The following is a 22830-nucleotide window of genomic DNA, read 5'->3' as shown; positions in this document are numbered from 1 at the left end:
AGCCAAGAGTAGGGATCGATGCGTGGACCGATCCATTTAGGCCTGATCGGTCCACGCATCGAGTACGCATGAAGGTTACGTGATCGATCGGGGGGACCGATCAGGAGCTGATCGGTCCCTAGACCGATCGGGCTTCGATCGCGACACCTGATCGGTGCGGGGACCGATCAGGTAAGCTTGCACGCTTTCTGATCGGTCTCGGACCGAGCTAGCCGTCGCGACGCAACGGCTAGTTTCTTCGCTGTCTTCTTCGCAGGTATAAAGGGGTCGAGAGCTGCACTACTACTTCTTCCTCTTCTCTTCTGCTACAGAGCTGCTGTTCTGGTGCTTGAGTTTTGTTGAGCTCTTCTTCGCAAGCTTCGCGTGAGCTTCCGGCTGGGTTCCTGCTGTTGTAGGCGTCGCTTGAAGTTGCTGCTTCATCCAGCCGACAAGAAGGCAAGCGAGTGCTATTGTATTCATATTGTATTTCTTTTCTTGCTGTTCTTGTACTCTTTGTTTGCTGTTGCAAACGTTTGTGGCGAGGTTTCTCCACCCACAAGGAGTATATTGTATTAGCCGGTTCTCCGGGGACTCATCCACCGACGGATTGACTGGACTCGTCCACCTTACGGACACGCCGAGGAGTAGGAGCCCTAATTTCCGAACCTCGTTACATCCTCGTGTTAAGGTTTGATTTCTTCTCTTTCGTTTCTTTGTATTTTCCGCTGCGCTAACACGTTTCGTAGGAAGAAACGCGAAAGATTGGGGTCGGCTATTCACACCCCCCCTCTCTAGCCGTACAAAGGATCCTAACAAGTGGTATCAGAGCGAGGTCGCTCTTCGACGGATCAACACCCGGGGGAGCACGGGCTAGAGATGGATCTCTATGGAGAAGATGTCACGATTCAACCCTTCTACGAGTCTCACGACAACTTCACATATTGGAAGGTAAGGATGATGTATTTTCTTAGGACTAATATGTTAAATTGGTTTTGTGTACAAGAAGGGTTTTCCCCTCCGATGGATGAGGAAGGAAAACCTATCAAGAAGAAGGAGTGGACGAAGGAGCAAATCCACCAATCAACCATCAATGATGAGGTAACAAAAATTATTGAATTCTCTTTACCTAATGATGTGTTGTGTAGGATAGGTGAATACAATAATGCTAAGGAGTTGTGGAACAACTTGGCCAAACTCCATGAGGAGAGCTCCACTTCAAATCATGGAGAGAAGACAAGTGAGTCATCAAGTAGCTCACATCATGGAGGTGAGGAATTAGAAGTTGAGGGCTACTCAACATCTAAAGAAGAAGAGGAGGTGAGTTCTTCTTCAAGATCGGAGTACGAAGAAGAAGCTTCTACCTCCGGGAGGGATGAAGAAGAGAGCATCCATCCATCCTCGACCTTAGGTAACTCAAACACTTTAAGTTCAAGTAAATTGCACATTATGTGCTTTGAGTGTAGGGAACATGGACATTACAAGAGTAAGTGTCCAAAGAGGGTAAGAAAGACTCCACCGGCGCCAAAGGTCAAGGAAGCCGGAGTCTCGAAACGCAAGGGCAAGGAGCACATCGTGTGCTTCCAATGCAAGCAAAGGGGACACTATAGGAGTCAATGTCCAAGGGGGAGGCAACCTCACAAGGACAAGAGGCCAAACACATGTAAAGGGGGAGCTAAGGCAAACCCTAAGGTAACCTCTAAGGTTCATTTTTGCAATTCTAATAAAATGCATGCTAGGAATTTTATTGCACTTGTCGATAATAACAAGCATGATAACCTTAGGAATCAATACATGTGCTTAGGAGCTAAACATGTGAATCTAGATAAGGATAATTCTAGAAAGGCTAACCCTAGGATCAACCCATCTAAGGCTAAGGATAACCTAGGTAGGAATCCTAAATCAACTAGACATATGCCTAGGAATACCTCAAGGAAGAGTGATAAATCAAAAATTGAGGTATTAGAGAAGGAGAATCAAGTCTTGAGGTCAAGACTTGATACTTTGGAAAAGGCTCTTAAGAACTTGGAGAAGTCATCTCTAGGGTTTAAGGGTCAAAAACCAAAGCCCAAGGACAAGAAAGGTTTGGGTCACAAACCTAAGTCCCAAGTGGTCAAGCCCACTTACCACAATGTTCCATTCGATTATGAAATAAAACCTAGGGCTAGGAAGACCATTACCAAGGTTACAAGGGGAGTCACCCCTATAGTTGACCTTGATGAGACCCAAATGACCAAGGCTTCAAAGCCTAAGAGGGTCATTAGGAGGGTTGCTAGGGAAGTCATCCCTAGTGAATATTTAGTGAACCCAATGAGCTCAAGTAGGTATTGGGTTCCTAGGAGCATCTTCTCTACCCCATAGATGGGTTAGAGAGTGTCAACTCCAATAAGAAGGGTAGTTAACCCAACTTTGAGGAAATTGACACTCAAGGAGCATTTTCAAGGTTTTTGGGAACCTTTGAAAATGAAATGGAATAATCTTTATCATTCACTCCTTGGAAGAGTAAAGTGTGCCAAAGTGAGAATATATTAATCTTACTTTAAATTGACACAATTTGGAAAAACCTAGAGAAATATCAAATTAGGATTTTGATATTCTCTTAGGTAATCAAGGCAATCCGGGCCTTAATTTAGAAATGCTACTCTTGTAGAATTTTAAATGGTATAAATCAAACAAGAGATCAAGAAATGCCAATTTGGGTTTTGACATTTTCTTGGAGCACTTTTGGCAATCTAGGATTAGAATTTAAGTTAGCTAAGTGATTAAGGATACTTAGATAGGTAATCTAGGTATTTTATTTGTGTTAACTTACCATGGTTATTTGCCATATGCCATGTCATGACATCATATTTAATTTATGATCATTTGAAATGTCATGATAATGCTTAGGCTAGTTTTTATGTCATGTTTATTTAAGTTTCAAACTTTATGCCATGACATCATGACATTGGCACATGTCTTTACTTATGATATCATTTTATGCCATGTCATCATCTCTTGCATTAATAATCAATGAAATTGATTTAAGGATGAAAAACACATTTTGATATTGAGATCAAATTTGTGTTTAGAAAATGCATGAGACCTTAGTCTAAGATACCTAAACCCATATCTCACATCAAATTGACTTGAATGTGGTTTGATACACCTTAGATGTGTGTGAGATATTAGGATCATGAGTTAGGATCAAGGTGCATAGTTTTTGTACCTAGATGAGCCTAATTCAAGAAAAGGAGGATCATAGGGAAAGCTTGTGTACAAGTCATGTACATCTAGCCCTAAGATTATGGTCCTAAATTCAAATGATTTTAAAAGCATTTTAAAATTGATTTGAAAAACCTTGATGAAGCTTTCCTAGTGATAGCATTCATCATTGAACATTGTGATACAAAGTTGAGTTAAACTTGAACTATTTCAAAGTTTTTGAACTTTGTATCAAGATTGAAAAATGGAAACTATTTTCATAGAAAATTATTTTTCCGTGATAGTATATGGTATGAGGAGTGTATCCTCAAAATTTTACGATTTTTGGAATTTTCTGGAATTTATTAGGAGTTTCTGAATTTCCGGGAAGGGAAATCAGAAATCTCTGATTTCAGAGTGTGGATCGGTCACCGGACCGATCCAGGGAAGTTCTGATCGGTCTGGTGACCGATCAGTGACGATCCAGTGCGATAAGTGAAGCGTGGATCGGTCTGGGGACCGATCCAGGGGGATTCTGATCGGTCTGGGGACCGATCAGTGCGTGCCAGTTTCTGATTTTCAGCTGTTGGTCTGAAATTTCAGCTGGAAGTTGGGTTTTGTGGATTTCTAAAGGTTTGAAACTCGCCAAGACATTGTTGGTGCAATGGTCAAGGGGGAGTTGACCTTTAGGGGAAGTTTTACCTAATTGTCAAGGGGGAGTTGACTTTTAGGGGGAGTTTTTACTCCAAAAGACTTTTAAGGATTAGTGATATGGGATTATCACTAAGTTGATTGTTGAGTTTAGTATCAAGGGGGAAATTAAGAGTTTCAAATGAAAGGTATGAGACTTTCATTAGGAAGAAACTCTTGACCTTGATACCCTCTTTTTTTCTTTTTGATGTGTGTCAAAAAGGGGAGAGTATTCATTGGAGAATTATTGGAGAACCCAAGTTAGGTTATCGGGTTAACCTAAGCTAGGGGAAGAATGTCAAGGAATGTTCAAGGAAGAACATTGGAATTCTTTTTGATGTGTGCCAAAAAGGGGGAGAATTATTGGGGAACCCAAGTTAGGTTATCGGGTTAACCTAAGTTTGGGGGAGAACGTTCAAGGGAGAATATTGGAGTTTGGAAAGAATGTTCAAGGAAGAACATTGGAAAACCTGAGTTAAGGTTATCGATTTAACCTAACTTGATTATGGTTTTGTCAAACATCAAAAAGGGGGAGATTGTTGGTGCAACCTTAGGTCAAGGTTGACCTGGTTGACCCGACTCGAGTTGACGTGACTCGAGTTGTATTTTGATGTTTGACCTGGGAAGATTGTCGGTGCAACCTTAGGTCAAGGTTGATCTAGTTGTGTTGCATGTTGATGTTTGACACTCGTGAGAGAGTTCTATTCTTGATGTGGGACAAGAATAGATGTTTGGGAGATTATTGGTGCAACCGTAGGTCAAGGTTGACCTGGTTGACCTGATTCGGGAAAAGTCCAAGTATGGAGACTTGGCACGGAAAAGTCCAAGCAGGGAGCTTGGCACTGGAAAAGTCCAAGTATGGAGACTTGGCACGGGGAAAGTCCAAGCAGGGAGCTTGGCACTGGAAAAGTCCAAGTATGGAGACTTGGCACGGAGAAGTCCAAGCAGGGAGCTTGGCACGAGGAAAAGTCCTGGTGAGTGAAGCCAGGCAGTGGAAAGTCCTAACTGGGATGTTAGGCAGTGTGGAAAGTCCTGGTGAGTGAAGCCAGGCAGTGGAAAGTCCTAACTGGGATGTTAGGCAGTGTGGAAAGTCCTGGTGAGTGAAGCCAGGCAGTGGGAAAGTCCTGGTGAGTGAAGCCAGGCAGTGAGAAAGTCCTAACTGGGATGTTAGGCAGTGTGGAAAGTCCTGGTGAGTGAAGCCAGGTGAAAGTCCTGGTGAGTGAAGCCAAGGAAAATCCAGATGGATCAGGGATGATCGGACTTCTGGTGTTGGAAAGTCCAAGTAGGTCAAAGGGATTGACCGGACACTTGGCAGGGAGTTCTAGCAGGTCAAGGGAGTGACCAGATGCTAGGGATGAAGTACCAATAGGTCAAGGTTGACCGGATATTGGTTTGGAAGTCTTGGGACTTGGTTTGGGCAAAAACCAAGCTCTGGATCGATCACCAGACCGATCCAGTGATACCTTGTTTGCTCTGATCGGCCCGTGACCGATCGCCAAACAGAGGCGAAAGAAGACAGCCGATCGGTCCACGCATCGATCAGTTATGTCCCGATCGGTCCGGGACCGATCGAGACGATGTCGCCGAATGAAAGCCAAGAGTAGGGATCGGTCGTGGACCGATCCATTCTTTGATCGGTCCACGCATCGACGAGTACGCACGTAAGGTTCGACCGATCGGGGGACCGATCGAGGCAGGCTCGATCGGTCCCTAGACCGATCAGGGCTTCGATCGCGACACCTGATCGGTCGGGGACCGATCAGGTGACAAACAAGCTTCACGCGCCTAGGCTGATCGGTCGAGTCGTTGCGACGCAACGGCTAGTTTCTTCGTTGTCTTCTTCGCAGGTATAAAGGGGTCGAGAGCTGTAGCTGCACTACTACTTCTTCCTCTTCTCTTCTGCTACAGAGCTGCTGTTCTGGTGCTTGAGTTTTGTTGAGCTCTTCTTCGCAAGCTTCGCGTGAGCTTCCGGCTGGGTTCCTGCTGTTGTAGGCGTCGCTTGAAGTTGCTGCTTCATCCAGCCGACAAGAAGGCAAGCGAGTGCTATTGTATTCATATTGTATTGCTTTTCTTGCTGTTCTTGTACTCTTTGTTTGCTGTTGCAAACGTTTGTGGCGAGGTTTCTCCACCCACAAGGAGTATATTGTATTAGCCGGTTCTCCGGGGACTCATCCACCGACGGATTGACTGGACTCGTCCACCTTACGGACACGCCGAGGAGTAGGAGCCCTAATCTCCGAACCTCGTTACATCCTCGTGTTAAGGTTTGATTTCTTCTCTTTCGTTTCTTTGTATTTTCCGCTGCGCTAACACGTTTCGTAGGAAGAAACGCGAAAGATTGGGGTCGGCTATTCACACCCCCCCTCTCTAGCCGTACAAAGGATCCTAACAACTTAGTCCCCTAAGATTAAGGACAAATTAACCAACAAAAAAACTCTAAATGAAAAACTAATCAACGAGACTTAGTCCACTAAGATTAAGGGACTTAAACAAAAAAAAGTCTGTTTAAAGGGTCGGCTAGGGTTAAGGACAAGGCTAGCTATAATTAAGTAAAAAATTAACAGGATTTTATAAAAATAGATAACTAATTAAGTAAACCCAAAAAGATACGGATCTAAACCTCCCCCCAGCTCATGCCGTGTTTGCCCACATGACCAAGTCATGTTGGGTTCGATTAGGCCTCGTTGTCATGCCTTGTCTTGTTTGGATCTCCTCCTGCAGCACTTCTTCGGTAACTAGTCTCGCCTAGGGTTGATTGGATCTTTCAAGGTGAGATATGAGATTTCTCTTTTTAGATCTATTCGTTGCATTATTAAAAGAGAGATTTGAAATCTCATTTCTTAGGTCGACCTACCTAGCTTATTGAAGTTTCATTATTGTGGAAATATCATAGGTTGGATAGATGTTTCATCTTTGCATCTTATCTAGATATATCTAGCTTGTTAAAGTTTTATTCTTATGAAAATCTTACGGTTAAATTGCGCTTATTTTCATGCCCTCTCTAAGACATTTCTGATAATTATTTGCTCCATTGTTTCATAAAATAGTGATTCAATAATTTTGATTGAGTTGATTGAGTGTCGCAATAGACGTGATGAACTTAGTAAATTAAAAATTTACTATTCTTAATTTCATATTAAATCATATAATTTTCACTATGATTTTAATACACATATGATAGTTAGCCAATTACTAATTCTTCTATGTTACATGAAAAAACAAGGTTATGTGTGTGAAGTTATCACAATTTAGGCCATGCCTTTCCTAGTACAATCGACAACAATCATGATCTAGCAATCTCTACACTCCAATTGTCTTTCGAGTGATCGGTGTATATTTTGAATCTCACATTAAAAGCTACTTGGTTGTTTTGCCTAAGAACAATTGTAAAACAATTTGAATCATTTATATATACTTAAACATGTCTAATATAACGAACCTCCATTAGGTTTAGAAATTGAGGGCCAAATCTCTCACTCATAGAGAAAAACCAGCACTGCATTATCCTACCACTGTTCCTACATAATCAATCAATCATTCATTCATTTGATCGGTAGGTGAATCAAGATATCATCTGCCTCTATGAATAGTCGGGCAAAGTTGGAACATCTAGATTATCAAAAAGCTCCTTTTGGATGAACAATATCTCATGCCATGACACTAGAAGATCTATGTATAGTGTGTCCAAGATATGAATCTGAATCTAGTAACACGAATTATATATAAATGAGAATTTTATTAATCTAGAGATCAGATAGAAGAAGCGAAAGTGAATTAAATGTACTCAAGCATTATACTAAAACCTTGAAACTACTTAATTAGCTTGTGACCAAAATGATTGCCACTACTAAATACATATGTTTGCAAGAGAGGGCATACAATGGCATTCATATGTATGAAGAACGACGACGAAGGTAATTAACCAGCAAACAGCGATAATTAAGAAACGAGATATATATAGAGAGAGAGAGAGGGGTTGATTAACTTCTATTTAGCAGTGTCTAATTAATTATTTATATAAGGGAGAAATTAAGTACTCGGTTATTAGTAGGACGGTGGCGGGCGTGGATGAGAACCGGCGGCGGCTGCCGAAGCCCAAGCGCCGAAGACTTCCTGTGCCATCTGCCCGCCGTTGGTCATAAGATTGGGCGGCAGGTTGTACATCGGCATCGGCATCGGCATCGGCGCCATTGACACCGCGTCCAATCCACCGTACGGTGGTTGAGATGACGATCGTCCCCCGCCGCCGCCGCCGCCTCCCGGACTCTGATGTAACGGATGGGGGGTACTCCCTTGATCTGCTCCCGGAGCTGGTGGAGCTTCGACCGTCGCGGCGGCGGCGTCCTCGTCCTCCTCCAGCGGTAGCCGCTCGTACGTGGCGTTCGAGAAGGTGGCCGCGATGACCATCACCGGCCCCGAGGCCACCAATTCGCCGACCACGTTTCCCCCCACCACCTGCCCCTGCCCGCCGGCCAGGTACACGGTCAGCCCCGTGGCGCCCGGGGGCGAAGGCGCCGGTAGGAACGCCCCCGATAGAGAGAGGATCTCGAACCGGCCGTGCAGGGCGACGACCCCGGCCGCGGGCTGCGGCGGCGGCACCCCGGGCTGGCGGAGCGTGACGTTGGAGACGGACCCGCTGCCGCTGAGGATGCAGACGCCGCGCTGGCGCCGGCGGGCGAAGGTCGCGACGGCGTCCATCACGTCGGCCCCGCTCGCGATCTCCAGCACGTGGGAGCGCAGCGCGTTGGGGCTCTCCCGCGTGATGATGACCGGCGCCTTCGGCTTGTTCTTGGACCCCGGCGGCCGTCCGCGGGGGCGCCTCCCGCCTCCGGATCCTCCCGTATTATTCCCCCCTCCGCCCGACTGCTCGTCGCCTTCGTTCCGCCCGTGATTACCACTGTTACTTCCGCTGCTATTCGTGGCGGCGGCGACCGCGGCGGCGTTGGGATCCTGGTGATCTCCTCGGCCGATGAACTGGCGGTGCCCCTCTTCGCTGTTGAGGTGGCGAAGATGGATGGGAGGGGCCGAGGTAGCCGAGTTGACCCTGGGGTCGACCCCTCCCATCGCCACCGCTCCTGCCCACCACCGATTCGCCAGCTCCGCCTACACTACTACCACCACAACGAAATCTCCGATCCCCAACTCAATTCCCAGGCCAACCGTACGATCTCCTAGATCTGAACCCAGACTCGGAGAAGAACAACAGGCAGCAGCAGCACAATAAGCCCAGTTAAAAAAATATATAAAAAAAAGGGGGGAAAGGAGGTACGGAGGAGGAGGAGGAGGAGGAAGAGAAAGATTTTTACCAGTATTGGGAATGAAAAAGAGTCCAAATTAAGAAGGGGGCGATCTGAAGATACCGCAGTCCACATGCAACAATTAAGGCAGGCATCGAGCGGAGGTGGTATAGTAGGGCCCCTGCGCTAGCTGCAGTAAGTACAGGATAACGGATAACCCCAGAAAGCGACTCCCTCTGCGGCTGCCTCTTATCGAAATCTATCTTCAATTCCCGGCCCTCTCCATCATTAGCCAGTGAATATATATAATAAAAAGCATTTCCGATCGAGCATTAGATTGGATCACGGGGGATAGACCGAGGACAAACAAAATCTTCAATCACCGTTTCTTAAATCACAAGCCGTTCGTGTTCCGGAGATGGGTGTCATAATTACGCCACGTAGAAGATATGGCGGGGAGTGGAGGGTGCGACCGGCCCCCCTCGGCCTCCCGTGGTGGTGCTTGTCGTCTAGCTCGTGGCGTGCATGCATTTGGCCGTCGCGGGCATCGATCGATAGGACGTGGAGGTGCTTGTCGTCTAGTTCGTGGCGTGCCTGCATGTCTTTGGCCGTCGCAGGCAGGGATCGACAGGACGTCCCCGACAGCCACTAAATTGAGATGCGACGCAGATGGAAGAGGGGAAATTAATCCTATTTTAATTTGGACATGCATCGCGCCAACCATCTGAATATGCTAAGCGTCACTGAATCAATACCTCATTGTTCACACGTGAATCGACCCAAACAACATTATCTATCTTAAAACAATATAACATCGATCAAAGTATTTTTTTTTTTTTCAGCTTCAATCGATAAGGTCTTTATCAAGCCATCAATATTGAACTAATCAATGCCTGCATGGGTAGAGCTGTCTCCAATGCGTTCGCTTCACGTCATCTCGTTCGATTCTTTTCGTCGTTTCGGAATGAAGGTGACTCCCGCAGTCAGATCTGCCGCTAGCTAGCTCGATCGAGGCTGCAGCGCCACGCTCTCCGTGCGTGCCGCTTTCCTTTCCGCCTTCCGCTCTTCCCGAAAACTCGCAGTGGACTGCCTGCATGTGCGTGCGTCCCGAAGCCGTCCTCTTTGCTTCGCTCCTTTCCGACGCTGCTCCTCCGCGCATGAAAAGTCGAGCAGTGTCCGTGAATTTGCCCGGCGACGGCTAGGGGACCTTTTTCTTTTCTTGTCTTTTTTATTATTATTAATTATTATCGAAATGCGAACTTGAAATCGTGCTCTTATTTTTAATATCATCTGCCATTTTGAAACTTGTTTCCGATGGGATCCACCACCGGTGCATGCCCGTTTCTCTCGTGCCCAGGTGTTTTTGATGTTCTCGGTAGGAGGAGATTATATTCAAATCATCATCGATCCATCCGTGCTAATGTAATTTACTAAATTAATTTAATATCAGGTGAATTAATAACTTTGATCAAAACTTTAATTATTAAATCAACACTGCAGTAGCATATACTGCTGAAAGAAACAGGCTGCGGCTGGTGGTCTAAACCTTTTATGGTAACCTGCTTAGGATCCTGTTCATTTGCCAGGTGATGGCGCGAAAGATACTCCAATAATTGAATCAGTTGGTGCATGCATGCATGCATGCATCCATCTTTCTTCCTCTCTTTTCGAGTTGTCATTTCAAGGGCGGTGCGGGGCGGAGATCGGACCTCCAGCGACCAGGCCCTGCCAACATGCGCACGCAGGAAGTGATGGGTGGCTAGCGTTTCAATGCGATGCCAGATCTCAGCATCCGCCGCGCTGTCGCTGGCCCGAGCCCTGGCCCTCCTCCTGCATCATATCATATTGCGGTGGTGCTGGAGCAGTAATGTTCAGGCAGATTTAACCGTACGTATCGCTCGCGTTTCTATGCCAGCTGCTGGTGATTTTTTAAGTTTTACTGCTTCAGGTACAAGAATGTGAACGAGGCATTACTTAACTTGGGTGTTCTCCTCCTGGTTTATAGGATTGCGATGTTACACAAGATCAATCTTTTACAAACTTATTGATTCAGCAGAATATCAGAAAATATATATTCAAAATTCTTAATTTTGAGGAAAATAACGAAAGAAAATATTTGATCAAAACTATTAAATATCAACTAAATAAATATTTTAAATAATCTCAAAACTCTAACAATGTAAAAGATAAAACTAACCCTAATACAATAATAAAAATTCTTTGAATTGCCCAAAAAAAACTTTAAATGATGTTTTTTTGGACTTAATACTGGCTCATAGTATAAAATCATAAGATCATAAAATTATATCCATGTCATCGATCTGTATAATCCGAGCAATCCTACTCTGATTGCACTATAAAACATAATCTCAATCGATCTCAAATCAATTTAGTATTTTTGAATCATAGGATTGTATGATCGTACCATCTGAATCATGATTTTATAAACCTATTCTACTCATACATGTTTGACTAATTTAATTTCCTTTCTTTTCCCTGTTTTTTTCTTCGGTTACATGTTAACTATTACTCACTAGGGCATGGATATGGCTAAAGAAGACTGTAGCCATGTGTGCGAGCAATGTCTTGGAACATATTTACTTTTTCAAATTTAAATTTCGGATGTCGCGGGTAAAAAAGAGTTCGGTAGGAGAGGAAAGAATTCTATCCTTTTTACCTTATTTTTTTTTAAAAAAAACACGTAAAAATATAGTTAAATATTAAGAGAATTTTGATTTAGATGTGGTCTATTCTAATAGGCTTTATAATATATATATATATATATATATATATATATATATATAATGCACAATTTGTTTGGGTTTGTAGCTTTGTTGCACTAAAGCCCATTTCACCTTACGGTTTCCAAAAGGAGCCCATTTCAGCTTAGTTATTGTCGTGGTTATTTTAATTATTATTTTCTTGTAAAATGATAAAAAAAAAAAAAGTATTAAAAATAAAATAAAACTTGAACACCGTATGACCTTAAAATTCTTTTTGGCAGAGTCGTACGAGAAATTGTATGAAGAATTTAAGAAAAAGAAAAATTATATAATATATATTAAAATAATTAAAGATAGGTATAAGATTGTTTATAATATTTAAATTTCTTATTTATAAATACAATTAGATAATTATTGGTGGCATTTTCAATCATACTATCAAATCCCCTTCTATTGCACTCCATCCTATTAGGCACCATTGACCTTCATTTTCTTTACCTCCTATCGCTATCTATATCCTCACCTTCCATATTACATCATGGACCTTAATTTATCACCATTCCAAAAAAAATAATTTAAAATTAATCTTCTTTACTACAAGTATTATTAAAAAAACAATAAAATTTAAAAAAAAATTTGATGGTAAGTGAGGGCTATGGTTACGCTAATGTTGATAACTTAATTTGTGGGGACTCAAACTCGGCCTCATCTGAACCACTTTGTAGATCCTCTGGATTATACATTGCAATCTAGAAAATAAATCATTATATTTAGGGTACATTTGGTACGCGCGTTTTTCATTTTCATTTTCATTTTTTGAAAAATGCGTGTTTTCTGAAAAATGGTGTTTGGTTTACGTTTTTCGTGTCTGTTTTCTAAAAAAATAGATAGCGTTTTCTAGAAAAACAGAGAATGACAAAAAATTATTTTCTATTTTTCTAAAAAACGTGCATTTTTCAGAAAATAAAAATGAAAAACGTGCATACCAAGCACACCCTTATTGTTTGATTTGGATGGGTCCTATCTGCTAAACAGGTGGAGTCCATCCAAATCAACCATTCAGTCTCTATGGTCCATCCTCTGGTCCGTACTTTGCGGACCAGAGGATCCCACCTGCATATATATATATCCACTTTCTAGATTTCTTATAAGATTGCAATTGCATTATATATTGATACGGCGTATCATGGATGCCCCCAGGATAATATGAGGTCAACAATCAAGATAATGTGACAGTCAAAAGTGAGAGAAGGTGACAATCAAGGTCGGGAAGTACATATCCAAACAGACCATTTGCTCTGGGACTCAATTTCCCACACCTCCTGGTCATTGCTTGTGGTTCATATATAGTCGACCGAGTCCAAGTGCCAGTTGGATCTTTGGAACTCAGCTTCCCATGACGCCCGATCGCCCCAAGAGTCAGGCCCCTCAGGGCTCAGTCCCTCATTTCTCCTGGGCGCGACTTCTAGTCTACGCCCAGTCGGCCCAAGAGCCAATCGAGCCCCTCAGGACTCAGTTCCTCACTTCTTCTGGGCATGACTCTCAGTCTACGCCCAATCCGCTCAAGAGCCTGTCAGGCCCCTCAGGGCTCAATCCCTGGCTTCTCCTGTGCACGACTCTAATCTATGCCCAATCGACCTAGGAGCCGGTCAGGCCACTCAAGGCTTAGTCCCTTAGTTCTCTTGGGCATGACTCCAAGTCTACTCTCGGTCGGCTCAAGAGCCGGTAAGGTACCTCATGGCTCATTTCCTCACTTCTCTTGGGCACGACTCCAAGTCTACTTTCGCTCGGCTCAAGAGTCGGTTGTTGGTGCAATTTGCACTAATGGTCTAACTTAGATTTTGACGAATGACAAGTGAGTTAAGTTAGGTCTTTATGTGATCTAATTGCTTTACCAAGTATGCAGGAGTTGACGGATTTGGAGGACCTAACAACAGGCTGAAATCCAGCTAGATCTAAGGGCCCAATAGTTGGTACGAAGCACAGATAGGTCAAAGGGCCAACCTGATATCTGACGAGAAGTCCGATCAGATCTGTCGAACCTGACAACCAGCAGAAGTCCAGTTGGGTCTGCGGACCTGACAACTGGTATGAACACCTGGTGGGTCAAGAGGCTAGTCAACTGACTGCGAGTTGGTAAGTGAAGGTAAGTCATTGGAGAAAAGTGACCCGATGAGGACGCATCCCTGTTGAGGGAAGTAGGCGTCGATCTAGTTTAGTTTCATTTTGGATCCCTAAACTGAGACCTTAACTAGTTCTTAGTCCAGGGAGAACAAGAGCTAATTATTACTGCTTATTATTATTGTGTTAACATTGTGTTGCAGGCTAGATATTTTAGTTTTGGACTAACACATTTTACAGGGCAAAGGGAGTACAAAAGGCCTCTGGTGAATAGTGCATGAGGCCCGTTCCAGGTGAAGGAAGGCATCTTCGCACTGTTCATGGAAGGCGCCTTCAGTGCATGGAAGGTGCCTTCTGCAGGATAAAATTCTGACCACTTCGGCGATAAGGACCAATACTTTTCAGGATCAAAATTTATACACTGGAGGCGCCTTCAACCCTATGGAAGGCGCTTTCCACAACCTATAAAAGAAGTTCTCGACCAAGCTTCAAGATACATCTCAGATACAAGCTTCTATGCATCCAATTGAGGTTCCAACTGCTTCGGCTTTCTGTTACGACTCTACTACGACACTGCAATGCCCGTCTACCACTAAGAAGTCGCCCAAACACTGAGCTTGAGCAGACCATTTCTGAAAAAGTGTTTGGTAACTTTAAAATTTTGTACTTGATTATTGCAAAAGGATAAGTGCAGTGTGGTGCACTTGTTCCAACTTTCTTTATACCAGATTCTCTCTTCCAGCTGTTTTGAAAGAGATATTTTAGTGGATTACCTATCGATAGGTCTGCGGAACCTAGGTTTTGGAGTAGAAGTCGCTAAATGCTCTGAACTAAGTAAAACTGACCGTGTCTATTTTTGTCTTCTTACTTGCTTTTAATCTTTTGTATTTTCCATTATATTTACTTTGATCTCAAAACAAAAATAAAAGTTTTTCAAAATCACGTGATTCAACCCCCCGCCCCACATGCGACTCGATCCAACAAGTGGTATCAGAGCAAGGTTCGGCTCTGAATTGGTGCAACCACCAATCAAGTTAGGGAAAATTGTTTTATGTTCTTTTCAAATTTCAATTTTTCGTATTTTATTTGAACTGGTAAAAGTTTACCTCTTCAAATAATTCTTTCTCATTCGGTTTTTACTCGAAGTTGGTGCAACACCACTTGAGTTCTTCAATATTTTTTCTCTCTTTAAACTTTGCTAATCCAAGACTAAGTCTTGGTACCTCCCTTTAGGTCTCTATTTCAGTGATAAATGGCCCAAAACGAAGGTTATAACACCGTTCGTTTGCCACTATTCAATGGGGATGATTTCTCATATTGGAAGAAGTAGATGAAAGTGTACCTGAAGATTGATTTTGACCAGTAGTTCAGCGTCACCAAAGGATACAAGGCACCAGTCAACCACAACACCGGAATTCAAATGGACCCAGAAAATTGGAATCCGAAGATGAAGAAAAGGCCCAGATCGACTTCAAGGCCCTCAACACAATCCAGTGAGGACTAAAGAAGGAGGAACTAAGCCGCGTCGGCCCATATGAAAACGCAAAGGAGCTATGGGACAAGCTCATAGAACTACATGAGGGAACCAACGACGCAAAGGTAACAAAAAGGGACTTGTTCTTAAATAAATTATTTAACATTAGAATGTAAGAAGGAGATCGTTCACCAGTTAGTTGCATGTGAGGATAAAGGACATCCTCAACCGGCTCCGCATAATCGGCCATCAGATGGAGAACTGAGATTTGATCAGGTATGCTTTAAACATATTTTCTCGAAATGCACTATGGGCATCCATCTTGGATGTCTACAAAATCTTGAGGAATCTTTCTAAATTAAAATTAGATAAACTCTTCTGTGAATTAGAGCTGCACGAACAGACTAACGACAACCCTGAGAAAGATATTGCTCTTGTTGTAGGATCGTCAAAAGAAAAATCCAGACCCAAACCGGAACCAGAAGATAAGTTTGACCCAGACTCAGATGATGAAAAACACCTAGTGAACCTGGTAAGGAAGATGTTCACTAGGAAAAAGAAAGACTTCACCAAAAGGAATCTGTAGAAGATCAAAACTACTTCCAATAACAACAAGACAAATGTGACATGCTTTGGATGCAATAATAAGGGACATTACAAGAACACTGTCTAAATCTCAAGAAGAAGAAACCCCTCAAGGTGACTTGGGATGAATTATCCACGGAGGAATCTTGACAGCGACGAACCAAAGCACACCAACTACCTCGCATTGATGGCATACATACCAGAATTAGAAAATGAATTGGAAGATGGCTCCGAATCCGAATCAAGCTATGAGTCTGCACTCGTTTCCGAAGGTTCTGATGAGGTACAATCTATTTTAAGTAAAAAAGTTTTTTAAAATCATTGCATGTTTACATAAGAAATTAACTATGTCTGAAAATTAAATAAGCAAACTAAGTTTAGAAAATAAAATACTTAACGAACAACTGAGTCGATTTAACTTGAAATCCCAACTCAAGTTACAAAACATGAGGAGGACAATTTCAGATTAAAAAGCAAAGTAGTTGAACTAAAACAACTACTAGAAAAATTCACAACTTGATCTAGGTATCTTGATATGATACTTGGATCACAAATAGCTATTTACAATAAGTCCGAACTCAGATACAATTCCAGTCGACTAACAAAACTTTTATATCTCTAGTCAATCAAAATAAAAAACAAATCAAGGCCTGGGTTCCGAAAGCATGCCTAACCACACAAGTAGGAATTAATCAATTCTACGTACCTAAAAATAAAATACATTATCTAAAACTAAATAAACCAAATAAGTCAACCTTAATCTCAAAAATTAAACCCTTTAACCTAAATTTAGTAAAGTCGAACAAAGCAATAACTAAACCTAAATTAAATAAAAATAAAATTAATCTAAATCTATATTATAACCAAGTCTATTATAACTATAAAGCAAATCAACACAAACCCAAAATCTAAAATCCAAGTCCAATAATTCAAGGGGAGTATTCAAACTAGTTGGTACCTCCAAAATCAATAATTTACCCGAGTGGGTAATTAGGACTAGTCTAAAAGGGACAAAAGTTTAACTTGATAAACAATACTTGTAAAGTTTTGGATGATAGTAGATTAAGGAAACTTTGCCTATGCATGTCTAGGATGATATAATTTCGACCTTGCGCATTTGATTTAATGGAATTAACTGAAGCTACCCTTTATGAATCCTAACTAGTTAGACGAGAGTTTTTTTATTAAGTTCAATGGATAGGACTATTTGGAAAATTTTGAAGGCGTGGTTACTCTAATAATGTCCAGGTAACTCACCACAGCTTAGAAGTTTATCTAAAGAATGTTGTTTGTTGAACCTAAAGTTAAACTTGAGTCTAACATAAAATTAAACCAAATCCTGAATTTCAATCTAACTCATCTCACAAAATCATAGGATTCCCTAATTGAAAATATAGATCGGGTGAGAAGACTAAGGATCAAATTAAAATTCAAATTTAAATTTAAATTTAAATTTAAATTTAAATTCAATTAAAGTTAATCTAACCCCCTAAATTAATTTCTAACTTAACCTAATTAATTATTAACTTAAATTAATTTGTAACTTAAACTAATCTCTTAACTTAATTAATTCATAAATTAATTTTAACTTAAATTAATTTCTTAACATTAATCAATTTTAAACTATTTTTTTAACATTTAAATAACTTAACTTAAATTCTTGACTTAAATTAATCTATAGTTAATAATGACTCCCACCTTTTGTAGGAAACCAAGTGGATATTGGTTGTTCTAGACACATGATTGGAGATCACACCAAGTTTACTTAACTAACATATAAAAGCCTAGGAATGGTTGCCTTTAGAAACACCGACAAACTTAAGATAATTGACATATGTAATATCGAACTCAAAACTGACTTTATTGTTACAAAGGTATTACTTATTGATAATTTTAAATACAATCTATTGGCATTAGTCAGTTATGTGATTATGGATATAAGGTCAGGTTTCTATCTTCTGAATGCTCAATTAAGCACATAGATATCCCTAACATAAACCTAAAAGGGTTTAGGAAGGACAATATCTATGCAATTAACCAATCATCTCTTCACTTAAGTATCACTTGACACTGAAAGAAGAAACCTGGTTATGACATAGAAGAATGTCACACACAAACTTTAGAAATCCAACAAAATTAAATGGATTAGTTAGAGGCTTATTAAAATTATCTAACTTAAATTCAACAATTTATAATGTTTGTTAACAAGGAAAGCAAACCAAATCAACTCACAAATCAACAAATCAAACTCAAATAAATTCTATACTAGAACTGTTGCACCTGGACCTATTTGACTCTCATGGAATCAAATTAATAAATTGGAGTCTCTATTGTCTAGTAATAATAGATGATTACTCAAAATTCACTTAGGTGAAATTCTTAAAAAATAAAGATGAAGCATTTGAAGTCTTCAACAATTTTTGCAAACAAACTGAAAATGACAAAAAAAAAATAAAAAATCAAATGAATTAGAAGTGATAATATAGGTGAATTTAGGAATCAAAATTTCAATATATTTTGCCTAGAAAATAACTATCATCACAAATTTACGTGCCCTAAAACACCCCAACAAAATTGAATAGCTGAAAAAAAGAATAGAATTCTACTTGAAGCCTCCAGGACAATGCTAAACGAATATCAACTTCCTAAATACTTTTGGGCAGAAGCTGTTAGTACAACCTTCTATGTACAAAATAGAACTACACTAAATAAATATCATAACAAGACTTCATTTGAACTCTATCATAATAAAATACCCAATATCAAATACTTTAAAGTATTTGGGTGTCCAGTTTACACACTAAATACAAGAGAATACTTAAAAAAATTTACCTTAAAAGTAGAAAAGAGAATTTTTGTAGGTTGCTCATTAGACAGTAGAGGTTACAGAGTGATCCTGTCTCGAAGCTGAGAAGACGAACCTGCCGGTATGACGTGTCTGGAGGGTTGACCGCATCCTCTTGACCCGGTGGTGATCTGTCCGCTGCGTTGACCAGATCGTCAGAAGTCCTCCTCCGGTCAACTGTACCCCCCGGCCTCTGGTACCTCGGTGCTCGAGGCGAATCCCACAGATATATGAGTATCCAGATAATAATAGAATAGTAGTAAAATAAACAGATGCCGAGTACAAGAACGTACCCTGGCCCAGGGGGGCGCCCTCGGAAGGATGGCTGAGCTGGTCGTGTCGCTAATCGAGTCGTAGCGGCCCGGAACAATACAGCGGCTCACAGGCCGTCACACGGCACGCAGGCCGGATAATACGAATGACTCACACGCATAATAATGGTATGAAGAATGAAATACAACGGCACGATGGCCGGATCCACATCGGCTCACAAGCCGAGCTGCCGGAGGTGACGGTGCTGGACGCCGGAGGCGCTGGCCGCCAAAGACGCGGGCTGCCAAAGGTGGCTATGGCAGCGGTCTGGAGGTGGTATTCGCTGTGATCGCCGGCACCAGCCACGGGAAGTGTAGGCGGCAGTGGCGGAGGTGTCGGCGGTTGCTGAAGACGTCGGCGGCAGCTGTGGCGGCTAGAGACGCCGGCTACTGCTGGAGGAGGCGACGCCGGAGGAGGAGGCGGCGCTGGACGCCGTACGCGATGGCGGTGCTCGGTTTCTGCCCTCTCCTAGGCGGCGTCGATGGCGTGAGACCGGAGGAAAGGGGTGGAGGAGAGGAAGAGGAGAGCTCCGGCGACTTCGTCGGTCGCCGACGAAGGGCGTGAGAGGGGCAAACCCAAGCTTCTCCTTGGCTGGCGGCGGGTCCAGCTCCCTGTGCAAAAAACACGAGCCCCCCCTCCTCTAAAACCCGATCCCTCCTCTTCCTTTAAAGCCCTAGCATGTAAAAAGACCTATGTGCCCCTGTCTTTTCCTCCTAATTTCCTCTCTGCCACTCAACTATATCCGGATCACAAGCCTCCCCTTCAAGTCTAGTCGAAGGAGGCGTGAGTCCGACAGACTGGACAGTCTATTGCAAAGAATTGAACCACTCTCGATGTCAAAGCCAAATCGCTGAACCAATAATATAATGTTGCTCGAGCGGTCGCTATAATAGTGGTGTCATAGGAGATGGTAACGATACCGAGCGGACCAAGTCTGTAATCGAACCAATGCCGAGTGTGCAGCCACGAAGATACCGACCGGACGATCGAAGTGCTATCGATCGGATGGATAGATGCTAAACGGACGCTGTCATGCGAGCGATCGAAATGATGCTGATCGATCGAATAAATGCCGGGCGGACGATGCCGCGCGTGCGACCGGAATGATGTCGATCGGTCGAATAGATGCCGGGTGGACGATGCTGAGCGTGTGACCAGAACGATGGCGATCGATCGAATAGATGCCGGGCAGACGATGCCGCGCGTGCGACCGGAATGATGTCGATCGGTCGAATAGATGCCGGGCGGACGATACCGCGCGTGCGACCGAAATGATGTCGATCGGAAGAATAGATACGGAACGTGCGATGCCGCGCGTGCGACCGGAATGATGTCGATCGGTCGGATAAATGCCGGGCGAACGATACAGCGCGTGCGACCGGAATGATGTCGATCGGTCGGATAAATGCCGGGCGGACGATACCGCGCGTGCGACCGGAATGATGTCGATCGGTCGAATAGATGCCGGGCGGACGATGCCAAGCGTGTGACCAGAACGATGGCGATCGATCGAATAGATGCCACGCGGACGATGCTGCGCGTGCGACCGGAATGATGTCGATCGGTCGAATAGATGCCGGGCGGACGATACCGCGCGTGCGACCGAAATGATGTCGATCGGAAGAATAGATACGGGGCGTGCGATGCCGTGCGTGCGACCGGAATGATGTCGATCGGTCGGATAAATGCCGGGCGAACGATACAGCGCGTGCGACCGGAATGATGTCGATCGGTCGGATAAATTCCGGGCGGACGATACCGCGCGTGCGACCGGAATGATGTCGATCGGTCGAATAGATGCCGGGCGGACGATATCGCGCGTGCGACCGGAATGATGTCGATCGGAAGAATAGATACCGGGCGGACGAGACCGCGCGTGCGACCAGAATGATGTCGATCGGAAGAATAGATACCTGGCCGCGATGACTGCTCGACCCCGAACGGGGGAGATAGATGATCATGAATCTGGTCCGTGGCCAGTGAAGGCCGCTCAACCCCGAACGGGGGATATAGATATATGATGTGCTGGTCCGCTGAACTGGTCCGAAACCGGTGATGATCGCTTGAATATAATCCTCCCGGCCGATCGGCTCGGGGGTCTTCGCCATCGAGCCCCTGGCTCGTATATAATCCTCCCGGCTGCTCGGCTCGGGGGTCTTCGCCATCGAGCCCGTAGCAGCTACGGGCTCGTATATAATCCTCCCGGCTGCTCGGCTCGGGGGTCTTCGCCATCGAGCCCCTGGCTCGTATATAATCCTTCCGGTTGCTCGGCTCGGGGGTTTTCGCCATCGAGCCCCTGGCTCGTATATAATCCTGCCGGCTGCTCGGCACGGGGGCCTTCGTCTTCGAGCGTGTGGCTCGGATATAAACCTCCCGGCCGATCGGCATGGGGGCCTTCGTCTTCGAGCCTGTGGCTCGGATATAAACCTCCCGGCCGATCGGCACGGGGGCCTTCGTCTTCGAGCCTGTGGCTCGGATATAAACCTCCCGGCCGATCGGCACGGGGGCCTTCGTCTCCGAGCTTGTGGCTCGGATATAAACCTCTCGGCCGATCGGCACGGGGGCCTTGACTCGAAGAACTAATACAGATCATATAACTAACCGAGAACAGATAACGGAAAAACTGACCTAGGTCATGAGAATAGCAGAACTCTCCGGCGTCGTCCATCTTCACGTTCCAGATCAGGCGCGTTCCCACAGACGGCGCCAATTTGATCCTGTCTGGAAGCTGAGAAGACGAACCTGCCGGTATGACGTGTCTGGAGGGTTGACCGCATCCTCTTGACCCGGTGGTGATCTGTCCGCTGCGTTGACCAGATCGTCAGAAGTCCTCCTCCGGTCAACTGTACCTGTATCCAGCGACCGGGTCGCACCGGCCTCTGGTACCTCGGTGCTCGAGGCGAATCCCACAGATATATGAGTATCCAGATAATAATAGAATAGTAGTAAAATAAACAGATACCGAGTACGAGAACGTACCCTGGCCCAGGGGGGCGCCCTCGGAAGGATGGCTGAGCTGGTCGTGTCGCTAATCGAGTCGTAGCGGCCCGGAACAATACAACGGCTCACAGGCCGTCACACGGCACGCAGGTCGGATAATACGAATGACTCACACTAGGGCTGCAAACGAATCGAGCCGGCTCGCGAGCTTTTCGAGCCGGCTCGAAAAATATTCGATTCGTATTCGAATTTATCGAATTCGAGCCGAACTCGAACATGTTCGAACTTTTTTTCGAGCCGAAATCGAGCCCAAATTATATTGTTCGAGCCGCTCGCGAGCCGCTCACGAGCCTTAATATTTATTAATATAAGTTAAATATATATTAAATAAATAAATTTCGAGTCTTTCGAATCTATTTTCGAGCAATAATTTGAATAGTTCGCGAATATGTTCGAATATTTCGAGCCAAACTCGAACTCGAGCCCTAATTCGAACCAAACTCGAATCAAACATTTTGAATTTTTTGAGCTTCGAATCGAGCTCGAACTCGAATATACCTATTTCGAGCCAAATTCGAGCCTTAAATTTTTTTGTATATTCGACTCGATTCGATTCGTTTACACCCCTAACTCACACGCATAATAATGGTATGAAGAATGAAATACAACGGCACGATGGCCGGATCCACATCGGCTCACAAGCCGAGCTGCCGGAGGTGACGGCGCTGGACGCTGGAGGCGCTG

The 22830-nt window shown here is 43.8% G+C and overlaps 1 protein-coding gene across 1 annotated transcript; it reads right to left on the bottom strand.

The window, feature by feature from the left end:
- Positions 1 to 7640: 7640 nt before the first annotated feature.
- Positions 7641 to 9424, bottom strand: LOC121988780 (AT-hook motif nuclear-localized protein 20-like). Its single transcript, XM_042542438.1, has 2 exons — positions 9156 to 9424; positions 7641 to 9026 (listed from the first exon to the last, which is right to left on the bottom strand). The coding sequence occupies exon 2, from the start codon at positions 8911 to 8913 to the stop codon at positions 7894 to 7896; it is 1020 nt and encodes a 339-aa protein (XP_042398372.1). The 5' UTR covers positions 8914 to 9026; positions 9156 to 9424; the 3' UTR covers positions 7641 to 7893.
- Positions 9425 to 22830: the final 13406 nt, after the last annotated feature.

Source organism: Zingiber officinale, chromosome 1B, assembly GCF_018446385.1.
Source record: "Zingiber officinale cultivar Zhangliang chromosome 1B, Zo_v1.1, whole genome shotgun sequence".
Classification (NCBI taxonomy): domain Eukaryota; kingdom Viridiplantae; phylum Streptophyta; class Magnoliopsida; order Zingiberales; family Zingiberaceae; genus Zingiber; species Zingiber officinale.
The sequence above is the reverse complement of the archived record's forward strand: the minus strand, read 5'-3'. Positions and strand labels throughout refer to the sequence as shown.

Excerpts from the sequence above, each read along its gene's own strand:
- LOC121988780 (XM_042542438.1), bottom strand. The coding sequence starts at position 8,913 with ATGGGAGGGGTCGACCCCAGGGTCAACTCGGCTACCTCGGCCCCTCCC.